The 13631-nt window shown below is 35.9% G+C and overlaps 1 protein-coding gene across 6 annotated transcripts in view; it reads right to left on the reverse strand.

The window, feature by feature from the left end:
- LOC139129131 (protein polybromo-1-like) overlaps window positions 1-13631 on the reverse strand; it is a 97337-nt gene that overhangs the window by 58989 nt on the left and 24717 nt on the right. For 5 of the 6 annotated variants that reach the window (XM_070694847.1, XM_070694874.1, XM_070694855.1 and 2 more), the window contains exon 2: window positions 9338-9463. Coding sequence is in view for 1 of the 6 variants with exons in the window: in XM_070694811.1 (XP_070550912.1) it covers window positions 395-421 (27 nt within the window). In the remaining 5 variants the exon portion in view is untranslated. Of the gene's footprint in view, window positions 1-394; window positions 540-9337; window positions 9464-13631 lie in introns of those variants that run through there. The other variant, XM_070694811.1, reaches the window with a different exon arrangement.

A 13631-nucleotide genomic window follows, 5' to 3' on the forward strand; every position in this document is an offset into this window, starting at 1 on the left:
ATTTCAAAATAAAATAGTTATGATTGATTGAATAATCATGGAAATATAAAAGCTAACCAAAATATATTGTGAAGCAGGTTAGATATTCATGACCAATTTTTCTCATGATTGTTGACTCATTAAATAAAAGGTATGATTTAAATGTAATGTTGAAATATGTTTATAATGATGATATGAAATATTTTCCCAAGCAATGATGTTTACTTTTTTTGTCTTCAAAAAGCAATGATGTTTATAAAAGCCTAAACGTATGAACGGAGTGTATTATGGTATGCTGTACAGAATGCACAAAACCCACAAAGATCGAGATTTACCCAACACAAAAGACCTCAAGTTTGCTACAATGGAGGAACCACTGTAACTACAAAAACCATCTGAAACATCTACCACTTACTGCGACATGCTCCAGAACTGGGAACATAACTGGCGACGGTGTTTCAGCCAGCAAGAGTGACGAACCAGCACAGCTTTGAAAAGCGTGGAGTCAATACCGCTATCTCTGCCCTGGTTAACGTGGTGGATTGCACCGGCTAGCAGATTACAACAGATAAACGCTGCACTATACTTGTAAATTAAATTTAGAACCACTTAATAAAATATGATGTTTACTATGCTGACATGTTTGCCTCTGTCACACTGAGGCAGGTCCAACATAAATTATTGTTTCCTTTTTAGCATATTCTTAATAACTGACATTGGTAACAAGAGAGGCATTATCCCTGCTCTCATTTGCAATTCAAATCTTAGTTCAAGCTCTAGATACAATTTACCCTTCACAGAGTGCCATTTGTTATACTATAGTTTCCCATTACTCAGCTTTCAGGAACAAAAATAAGGTTAATCCTTTGAGTTGCTGTAATTGTTCCCAACAAAATTTTACTGCAACATTTTTTCAAATTTTTATGATTTTTTCTGTAATTTTTTTGATGATTTTGGACCAAATGGTCAATCAAAATTTCCTTGGCTAAAGTTTGTTATCAAAATTTTGACAAAAATCTGAAAAATATCGACTGGAGTATATTTTCTAAAGGAGGCAAAAATTGACTTGGGCACTCAAAGGGTTAACAACCGTATCTCCTATAAAACTAGACCTGTCCGAGTTTTTGCAGACCCATAATGATTGTATTGGATATCCTTGTAATGGTGACAAATTGGCTTGAAAAACTGACATGGCTTGAAATATTATTACATTTACAGTTATGATTTTCTTGTTTGAGTTTAGATTCACAATATCTCATACCTTTATTTCCTTACAGTATTTTTGCTACAGTTTGTGGAAACATTTTAAATGATTCGATAACCCCAGCAACATTTCTGATGTTCCCTAATCTGATATACAGTACCAATGGAGAACCCAGGTAAAATGTAAAATGACTGGGCAACCTTGGTAACATTTACCTGCTTACAACCCTCAACAAAATCACTGGCTTATATCTTGACACGTCTGGAGATCAAAGAAGCAACTTCTTAGATTTACTCCATAACTATGACATTCAAAATAATCCTCCCTTGTCTGTATTCAGTGTTGACGAACACATTACCTTATATACTCTATTATCACCCTTCAATGGGCAGAATAGAAAAAATGGCATTTTCTCACACGTAACACTGCATTGAATGCTGAAGTCAGAACAAAGGCAAGCAGGCAATTTACGGTAGATTCAACCTCTTAAATTTACACACTCATGTATACATATACTGATCACATCAAAACACAATAAACGATTTGTTTGCCGGGGAGTTAACTTTGCTATCCTATGGTATCAGAATATATATACAATATGCTGAGCAGTAAATTCTTAGCCGATTACATGGTATTTTAAATTTGTAATTTTATGTGTCTCATCTTGGGTTAATAAAGAGCAGCCATGTTTCTGATGGTAAAATCAGTTTTACATTTCAGACAGCTTCATATGATATATTGCACTGAACCGATAAAAATAAATTAACATTGATACAATATTAAATATGCTGGCAGGCACATTGCCACACTAGATATGCATGCACATGTACATATTGAAATCGCATTTGATGGGAGTGCACAATAGATGAATGCAAGCCTAGCTGTATACATCTGATGAAAGCACAGCAAATGCAAACGTAACAATGATCTTGTCTGTAAAAGCCCAATAAGAGAAGTTACATCCAAGCCTTGAATTCAATCATGATATGAATGAGTGAAAACATGTAAGGGTCCTTCTTTATGTTACAGCTCGTTTCTAAGCTTTTTCCCCCCAATCCTTTGTCAATCAGTCACGCAAATACAGCAGGTTTCTTTATCCCGGGAGACAATGCTGTGGAGTGGGAAATATATTTGAACCAATGCCAGGGGGACGCCAGTACACACACAATAATTATGTCTCGGAATCAGTGATTATCGGTGGAAAACATGTAAAAGCACAAGGAAAACTGTCTGGGCAGAGTGATCTATAGCTTGTTCTTTACAGAGCCTACCTGAAATTGTCTGTGGAATCATTGCAGGCAGTTATTAACAGCACTATACTGATGATAACATATTGTTTTCTATAAATTATATTCCATATCTAGAGCAAGGCTGTATGTTACCTGATGTTGTGTCTGTATGTGTACCTTGGAATATATTTTGACGTAAATTTTTGAAAGCTGTCCATCTTAGGTCCACGCAATGTGCACATGTGTATCATGTACATTAATTTTATAACAGGATGTATGGAAACAGACATCCTGACCTTTTCCCTACAGTACTTTGTCCTATTCTCGATATTTGTTCAATTGGTGTGTTCAGACCTATGTACAGACAAACTGAGGCAACAGAGTACATGTATACGCAATACAACTAGATTTTGTTGGTATTAAATATCTGTTGATGGTAGTCACAGCTGTAAATCAATGGATTCTTGAAATGTAAAGGGATTATGCACAACTAACTCAATAAATTACACCTGTCTAAACTATTAACTGTGCTAAACTATTAACACTGTTCCATTGTTTGAATGCAGAATGCAAATGGCTCCTTCATATCATTTGACCTTATACTTTGATCAGAACCCTATATTTTACACTTCAGCAAGGCCAAGCTATGAAGTACTAGTCTAAACTAATCAGTTCAATCACCAAGTGTCTTGATTTAGATCTCTATGATGGCAATGAGTGTAACTTTTCCTGTGAATATCAACACCATGATGGTATTTAGCACGATAAATTCTCTTTTGTTCAATCCAAACTTCCGATGGCAACCATCAAGCTCAACACTGAAATTTGGACTTTTTGGCTCATGTACATAACAATGTAGGAATTCATGGAGATGAACAGCCAGTCATCAAGGCATTTTGGAAAGTTGCCTACCTGGGCAAAATCAGACTCTCACTGATAATACAGATTACTTAGTATGTTTGGCATTCCGTACAGCAAGCATACCTTTCCTCTGATCTTAGCATAGCACAAATCAGAAATTATTTCCAGCTGTCCACTGGGCATGTAACTATTAAATTACACCTGATCTATCCTGCCGAATATTTACCTGCCAAAGGCATGCAAGGGAGAGTTATTTTCATTTCTGTTACTGACAAGTAGATTACACATACACATGTACATCTCAACACAGGGTTGACAGGGCACCATTATACCAACTTTGGATGGCACAGTAGTTCTCAGTACTTACATCAATATATGAACTAGGACATTACAATATTACAAAACTGGCTAACATACAGTGTACAGACACGAGATGCGTGTAAACTGTGTGAAGTATTTTACAATAAATATATCTTGAGAATTGTTACTCATGAGGACAAATTTGATATTTTTTCTTTTGACTGAATCAAGAAGTCTGTGTTTATAATCTGGGTTTGGAATTGATTTATTTTCTAAGATGACATCCTAATAGTTTTTATCACGAAAAATGATCACCAACTTCCCCAAATGCCACAATAGCTCAATACTGCAGCACACACATGCATGCATATATGATGGGGGTTACAATGCAAGATCTGGTACCCATAGATGTGGCTAATATTGCATGCATAGCAGGGTTTTCCACCACTCTGAGACTATACATTTGCCGAGGGCTGTACGCTTGCGTGAAGGTAGTACAGCTGGGCCAATCAGCATGCCCCACTTGTTAATCACAACAAAGAACTATGTTGTATCCCTTATAGCACTGTGAAGGCTTTTCAAGTCACAACGCCAATAACTACGTGTAGATAATTTACCACTGTAAAAATAACTTTGATTTTCAGTTCACTGTTTGCATTTGCATGTATGTCGTCAGAATTAACAAAATTTCACAAGATCTTTTTCTTGTCAATGTGTATGACTATGAGGATAGGTTTGGCTTGCCACTCACAGTGTCTGAAATTTCTCTACCTTCATGGCATGTATCACAAATTACTGATTCAAGTGACATCAGAGTCAACCTTAACATGTCTTGATTCAAATCAAACTTGACTCATTGATTATTGTTACACTACAACTGACAGTATGTCTCACTTTAGATAAAACCTATTCATTTGAAACTAAATTGCGTAGAGGGCACTGTATGCAGACATGCATCCACGGCCAAACAACTGATTGAAGAACCTAACAAACTGTGAATTACCACTGCATCAGGGCCATGAATGATTAATTAATACATGCGCATAACAAGCGAAAATCATTCATTTGACCAACCCCCCACCCCCCTAAATGTAAGTGCGGAAGTACAAAATCCAAATGACTAAATTACAATTTTAAGTTCCCCAAACATGATGATAGATTATGAATATATCTTGTTGTAGGTTTAAACTGCTTGGAGCTGTTTAAATAAACAAAATATGAAATATGATTGATGAGTATTAGAAATCTACATTGTTTCAATGACATGACTGTGATATGAAATTTGTTCAAATTTGGGTACATGAAATAGAGCTACACATAAACATGTAAATCTCATCCAACCCTCTAAACCCTCACCCCCATCCCCTAACAAAATGAAATGTTTCATTTAGCTGAGCATGTGTTACCCTCGGATAATCATCCTCATTTATTAAGTTGGGAAACTGAAATATCACAGAACACCGGAGGCATACAGATCCATATGTTATCGATGTGACTAAGACAGGATGTCTTTACGGTCAATTTAAACAATGTCTTTCTTTCTGAATCTGTTATAAATACATGTACATATATATAGTTTAGATAGTGTACATCCCAGTGTTAAGTACAGTGTGCATAGTTTAATATATGAAACCCAAAGCTGTGTACTATTAAGACAAGTGTTTTTACTTTTACTGTTTACAATATACCCAGTCTCTGTATTGTTCACACATTATTTCTGATGAATATCCACTACTTGGTAGATCTGTTACTATGTACATGTACATGTTTTTGCAATATATCATGATTCAATTAAGCAGTGAAGCACACCCAGCGACGGTATACCACGAGATTTTGACCAGTTCATGACATTTAGCGAGTGCATATATGAAGTGAACTGACTAAAACCGAGTGGTATACCATCACTGGGTGTGATTTATTGTTATTATATCATAACAGCACATTGAAATTCTGGCATGGTATGACAAAAGAGGAATTTTGCTCCTTCCGAGAGCTTGCGCATGTACCAGCAGTGGGATAACATGAATATACCACGATTCTTTTCACGTCTTGACCAATCAGATTGCTGTATTTGCACCATCGATATACTGGTATGATATAATTAATATATCTTTACACACCATATTTCTCAACCTGTGAAATCTGTTACTTTGTATATGTATCTACAATATTTCATGATACAATGTATCAAATCTTCACACACCACACCATATTTCTCAATCTTCCTTGCAGACACACTGTAGCAAAAGTGAACAAAGCTGGATTTTGTCTCCATTATATAATACATGATACATGTATCTTTTCCAGATACAAGTATTTGTGCATCAGTGTAGTATATTGGGGCAAAATGCATAGCATAAATTTCTACACATTTACAATAATACATTATGCATTTGTATACTATCATGTTAAAATTCACCAGCAATCTGTATCCATCTATAATATATCAAGTATTTTTGTAAACCATGTACAATATACCTTTTATTGTATATGTCAAAGGTTAATTCATCAATTTTATCACAGTGAGTATGTATAAATATTACCATATTTCATCGGATATTACATGTAATTGGATATGTGATGAGAATGCTACACAAAAATACTTCCTTTGTGAAATACACACGATAATGACATTTCTGCTTTGTTGATTGAGGAACTGTAGTTGCTTGGGTACAAAGAGTATGCAGTGTGACCTGTGCAAAGATGGCAAACAGTGAGTTTTCAATATACTGTACATGTGTCCCCATCAAATATACACTTTGCCTTTAAATAGCAATCTATTAACCAAGGAAGTATGCTGACCTTATCTTGCTTTTTGCAGTTTGTATATTACAAACCTGAATACAACATGTACAACAAGGGGAACTATAACAAGGATGGCTGACTGCTGTCACGATGCACATGTGCAGGGGTCATAGGTCAAATTATATCATCACTGCATGCGGACATTCGTTTGAAATACTTACTTGCTACCATAATCTATTTTGGCCATCAGTACACCTGTCTAAGGTACGCAATAAATATATTCACTATTTTGCACATTCGCTTATGATTCAGTTGTTAGACTTATGTCACATAAGATATTATTTCGTAAGACACTATTTCTGGCTGTGTTTGGTTTATAACTATTGGATGGCGATAACTGGATTGGGAAGAAAATAAAATGAGAAAACAAAAACAGACTTGTACATTTACAGAGATGGAAGACTGAAACATAAGTTACAGAGCTTAGGTTCATAAATCTAACGCCCTCTTTCACCTGTCAACTTTGTGCAAAACTTTAACAAGTATAAACAGGCCCATAAATTAGGCTTCAATGCATTTTCAGCAGTATAATATCTACTTCATTGAATTTAAGTAGTACCTTCAAACACGTTCATTGAAAGCTTTCACTATTGTTTTGGGTGTTTTCTTTTTCAAATTGGGAAGTTGGGCAGTGTTTACAGAATAGAATTGTGGCCTATCTGACTGGCTAACAGAGTTTCCTGCAGAGGAAAAACATTTGAGCCAGTATGCAGCTCAAAACTAAAACGTTGTAAACTTTTGCTACACACTTGGTACACGGAAATTTTAATAGTATATTGGCTTTCATAATAAAGAATAAAAATAGCCAGTCTAAATGAAAAGTTACGATGAGAAAAACTACCTAAAATTTACCAATACTTACAATACAGAATGGGCACTAACCCAGAGTTTACTCTCAAAGGAACATTAAATTTTGATTTGGACAAGAATAAGAATGTGAAAGTTTCATCACATTAGAAGTAGCCCAAAATAGAACTGTGAAAATTTGAGCCTCTGGAAACGTCTCCAAAGAATATTCTACTGTAAACAGTACCTTGTACATGTACTTTACCCTTCTGTACATTCATTATGTAGATAACAGGAATTTTCAACTTGAATGGTAACTTGGATTAGAAATCATGGAAGGTCATTTTTACAATGTTCCTGAGATCTTTGATAACATCCATTTTAACCAATCCAATTTCAACAGCAGGTAGTCAAACCAACTGATTTCTTCAAGTTTCAATCCACACAGGGCAAATATTGGTGAGAGGATCATGTTGTCAAATTGTCGTGCAATTGAACTAGTTTATGTACAAAGGTTGATCAGTTTGTTTTGAGGTCAAGCTGATTTTACAACCTGTCCTTCTCAGTTAACCCTTTGAGCGCCAAAGTCAATTTATGTCGCCCTACAAAATATACCCAGTCAACTTTTTTAAGATTTTTGCCAAATTTTAATAAAAAACTGTAGCTAATGAAATATATGTCAATTTTGTTCAAAATTATCAAAACGTTGCCGGAAAATTCATAAAAAAAAAGGAAAATGTTCCACAAAAATTTTGGTTTGGAAAAATTACGGCTCTCAAAGGGTTAACAAGCCCCATGGTACATGTAGTCACTGAATTTCTACAACATTTGAAAAAGTGCATTTGAACAAATATCCTTCTGCCTTTCTCTCTTTTTGTTTACGTTGAATTTTTTGATGTGTCGTTCATCAACCACAGATGACTAGAAATGCCAACTCTATGATGGAATTGAATAATGGAGTACATCATTTGCAGAGGGTTTTTGCCCTTCAGGGTACTGTATATACCATAAGTATATCAAGATGACAATTGTCAGGGGAGAAAGAATCCTTACAAGTTAGATATTACTGGATGAATTATGAATAAATGCTATCCAAATTTCTTGGGAGAATCTAATCACTTTTCTCAAAAAATATTAAATTCTGAATCGATAAACAGCAATCTGAAGTGTTGAAAAAAACCAATTGATATAGGTTTTAAAAGAGGTTTGACAATGTGATTTGATAAATTGCAATTCTTTAGTTGTTAAGCAAGGCTTTATCATGACGACATGGTTGCTTTGGGTTGGCTTGATAACATTTCTGATCACTGCTTCTATCAGTCGACCAAATATACATGTATACCAAAACACTGATAAACCATTACTAAATAGGTATCTGTTTTGTAGGCAAGCTTTTCAATTCAATTCAGTTCAAATTCTTTATACCGTCTGTCCATAAATACAGAAATTTCCATTACCGCTCATCAAATATACACCAAACCATAAAGTTATTACCAGATTATCACACCTGATTTACAATCTAAGAGTTAAAAATTGACACATCTGTATACAAATTAAATAGGCTGACCTAAAACCAAGCTGTGCAAAATAGACAATTGCTAAAAACAAGGGTACAGTATGTTCCACAAAAAAGATTTTTGACAACTTTTTACTGTTTCAGACAGGTATAGAAAGCATACATATATCATCCTTTGGAGCTATGCAAAAATAGAGTGAGTTGATAAGAATTAAATACTTGGTATTTCACTCATATATGAATGACGATATCTAGCATATTGGTTTCTTGATTCAAAACGTTGTGTATTGGGCAAATATTGTTGAATATAATTGTATAAACTGTTGTTGTCTATTTGAAACGGTATCATCACTTCAAACAACAAAACATGTACAATATAGGTAACCTTCTATCTTGTTTCTTTTGGACAATTATATGCACCAACCATTCATCTACTCACCGTACAGCTAAAGATTTTGTCCCATACAATGGCCAAGGTACATGTGTACAGTCGGCTGATTTACATTCTTACAATATTTTGGGAATGAATGTGGATAAATGAAGATGAAATTCCAATCTTGGACTGATAAAGTCACAGACAGGGGAACAGACTTGTACTGTACTAGATACAAAACAGTGTACTAAACATATGTATACATGTATTCACTGAAAACTCACCAATTCAAATTCAAATTCTCGGCGATGAGTCAACAAGCTTCAGGCGGCACCTACTTACAGAAACAGTAGGCTACACTTCACTATCCTCACTCCTGATTTCTTGTTGTCTGGTTCAAGGATGACTGCCTGGGGAGTGACAAAAACGATAAACAGATGTCAGCAAAAAGTCAATGAGTACAAGAGTACTGAGGAATGATGCCATTATAAGATATAATCTCAACATGGAAAAGTTACTTTTTTGAATTATGTACCAAACCAATGTGTGTGTGTGTGTGTGTGTGTGTGTGTGTATATATATATATATATATATATATATATATATATATATATATATATATATATATATATATATATATATATATATATATATATATATATATATATATATATATATATATTACAATGCACATATACATAAGACTATACATAAGTATATTCTATATAAGAATATAAGGTTTACATATACATGTCTATATGAGGTATATAATATATATATATATATATATATATATATATATATATATATATATATTATATATATATATATATATATATATATATATATATATATATATATATATACCCCTGTATGTAGTATATGTATAAGGCTGAGAAAAACAAAATTGTGCTGTTCCCATAACCCGACCTACCCTATTTTTCCTGCTGATTGTAAACTTTTTAAAGCTACGTAAACACAGAAGTACAACAAAGAAAGACAAAACCCATAAAATCACACATTTAGTACCTGGCATTTGATTTTTGCTTGAATTAGCATGTCTTTTACGGTTTTATTCCTTATATATGTATGATACATTTTTCTGGAAATGTTGTGGCCAGTGTTGATTGCCCTGAATCCCTGAAAAATGGGATAAAAACATTTTGGAAAAAAAATCCCAGCCGACCTGCCTACCCTGTTTTTGAAAACCATGTTATCGGAACAGCACAATTTATTTTTTTTTTGGGGCATAAGGCAAAAGTTCAGTGCGTAAAAACAGTGCTCACGGTCACTATGAATATACCACTCTGCTAGGATTTACAAATGCCAACGTCAAAAATGCAGTCATGGCATTAAACAAGCAACACCACAGTAAAACGAACCACAAAAAGACCAAATTCATCCAATCTTGCTCTTCAGTCAGACCAGTGACAACTTGTATATGAACAGAATGGAATATGCTCACTTTATTCCAAATAGTAAATGAATTACCAGGATAGGTAAACTCTTGCTAAGTCCGTAAACGTAGCAACAATGTAACACACTTATCATGGATTGAAACAAATCGACTTGAAATAGGCTGAAAATAAGTTTACAGCCAATCACACTCTCTTCACTAAATCCATAGTATATACATGCAAAATCAGTCTAAACATAAAATGAGATTGTGACTTATCATTAGGGCCGTTCACATTAGCCAAAAAGACTAGGCCCTTGTCCTAGCCAGGTTCGTGGCCGGCCAAAAAAACAGGTGTGAACGGTTCTGGCCGGCCACTGTCCGGACAATTTCTGTCCCAGTCGAGAGGGGTGGTTTGTGGCCGAACCCAGGTCTCTGGCCGAGCAGTAAACAGCGTATGTGAACGCGTTTTGTCCGACTCAGGTCCCAGTTGACGCCCTCTGTAGTTGACATGCAGTGTAGTCTTTAACCTATTCGACGAGTCAGTATCATATTAGACATGGCGAGTCGAGTCAAATGGGCTACTGAAGAAATCAAGTGTCTTTTAGGCATTTGGATCGAATCGCCTACAATATCATCTCACTGTTTGTCAGAGCATGGGTTTAATCGTAGCCCAGATCAATGCAAACGTAAGATGAAACATTTGAAGTCCGAATTCAAAAACGTTTCTAATAATAATAGGACAAGCGGTCGGGGAAACCTGTATGTTTTACGAAGAACTTAGCCAGATTATGGGCAGCAGACCTGCAGTAAATCCCGCTGCAGGCTCGGTTGTAACCCTGCGTACGATGCTGTGTGTTCCGCTACAGCTAATCGCCCCGCTCACCACATGCTGTGTGTTCCGCTACAGCTAATCACCCCGCTCACCACAGCCACAGTCCCTCTATCCGCGGGGATAGGGACTGTGCCACAGCCCTGCAAAGACCCGTACGTAGAGGGTCGGTACGCGGTGACTTCAAATCCATTTTGGGACTTGACGTAAAAAGCCAAATTACTGCCGAAATTCAGCGTTCTTGGGCCCAAGTCGTATCCCAGCCTACCTCAGCTACTCGATCGCTTCCAAAAATGCCAGTCTTTTATTCACTTCTCGTAAATAACCGTCGATGTCGGCAACTCTCTCGCTAGCCCTGCGTACCATGCTGTGTGCTAGCTGTAGCGGCCAACACACAGCATCGTACGCAGGGCTAGCTCGGTTGTGGACAGTTGCAGTTTAGGCGAAGAATTGCAAGGTATTACTATTAGGCATGGCTTTCCGTCAACTCGAGGTAAGGCAACGACTACCGTGAACATTATTTTTCTTCGAGATTTGTTAGTTTATGTACGTATAATAGACTATGATATATATTTTTTCTATTAGTTACATGTAGTGGTTAATAGCGTCCTACAACCTTTTTGGGGGGCTACCACCATGCACCATAATCAGCGGGAAACAACAGTCAACAGGAAGTACACCAGGCTGAGTTCCCAGGTGTCTGTCCATTCACACTTTATTGTTTTGCTTTTCTGAGCGCATATCGTCTTTGGTCCATAACTATTCTCTCCTCTGACTTTCTCAGCCATGAACATGTAGTTTGGTTGATGAAATAAAATTGAAATGTTTTCATTTTTGTTTGAGTAATTATATTCTATACTAGGACACCACAAGAAACAGTTGTTGGAGGCAGAGTCATTTCATCAAACTTTATTTTTCCTTTCATCTTTTCAGGTGAGGTAACACAAAGGAACAGTACAAATGATTCAAGTACTGAATCAGAAAGCTTAGAAAAAAGAACTGAAATCAAGCTACAAAATGATCTAGGCTATAGGACAGCGTTGAACGTAATGTGAACGCGGACAAAAGATTAGCTTATCTTCTCACATTCTGCCGGATTAGTTCTGGCCGGCCCTGGGCCTAGATGTGAACCCCATTATTATGGAGACTACTACCTTCCCAGTGTGGATAAGTACAGCAAAACAAGTCAGGCATTGAAGGAAAGCTATTTGGCTATAGGGAGTCAACTGTTTTCCCGCCAAGTTCCATAAAAGGAGAATCTTAGTACTTTGCATGCAGATACAGATGCCTCTACGCAAGCAATTAAGGTCTCTAGTCAAACACTGTACACTGTGCTTGTGTAGAGTTCTGCCTCTGGCCTTGGTTGTCAATCATCATAAATAGGTTGAGGGGGCCGTTCGTGCTTTGGGGTCACAAACAGAACACTGACATCTGTGTACAGCTGACAGTGATATCAGTGCTGTATGGGCCAGTTCTCTCCATGTTCTCTCATGCCTTGTTTGCCAATAAAGTTGATAGTACTTGACAAGGACATGCATATCATACAGTTGGCTGTACACGTCAATTCTAAGAAAGGGACAATATCCTCTTGGAAGCATTGCACTAGGTGTAATTTGTGAAGTTGACAAATTGATTTATTTTGATACTGACAAAAAAGGCAATATCCTTCAGGAGATGATGAACTTGTGGTAGCTAGCCCAATTTACAAATTGATTTGTTTAAGTCCATCTTAAGAAGGTCAGCAATCATGACTTTTCTTGAAGCTGGTTATAAAAAATACACATCTTTTCCAAGCTGATTATCTGTTATTCCATTCCTAACAAGGTATCTTTCATCATATACGATGTTTAATAAATTGGAAACTTTTTTCATTTCTTTGGAATATCATAATTAAGATTTACCTACAAAGTTGGATTATTTTACATTAAAGAAAATTGACAAACAAAAAAACTTTTGCTCTGACTAGCCACAAAAGAAATTTTAACCATTTCCTTTTGAAATCAAGAATAAAAGCCAGGGGTCACTATTAAGTAAAATTTGGTACTGATACATGTATATTATTGACACTTGTAATTCAAAATGGCTGAAAAACCCTATGTTATCTCTATGGGACTATGTTAACTCTATGGGAAAAGTAAGTTGTTTTACGTTCATAAAAATGAGCCGGCTAAAACGTTATTTACTTCATGAATATGCATGAGCTTCAAAATGAAGTCTCACAAATGATGGACCAAAAAAGTGCTGCAAAAGTTAGGGAGTTTGAATAATTGTCCCCAAGGCATGTTCTACCACAATGATCATGGCATGCACCGCTGAATGAGCATTCTCTATTTTAAAGGTACATTCATTA

This window comes from Ptychodera flava, chromosome 1 (assembly GCF_041260155.1).
Source record: "Ptychodera flava strain L36383 chromosome 1, AS_Pfla_20210202, whole genome shotgun sequence".
Classification (NCBI taxonomy): Eukaryota; Metazoa; Hemichordata; class Enteropneusta; family Ptychoderidae; genus Ptychodera; species Ptychodera flava.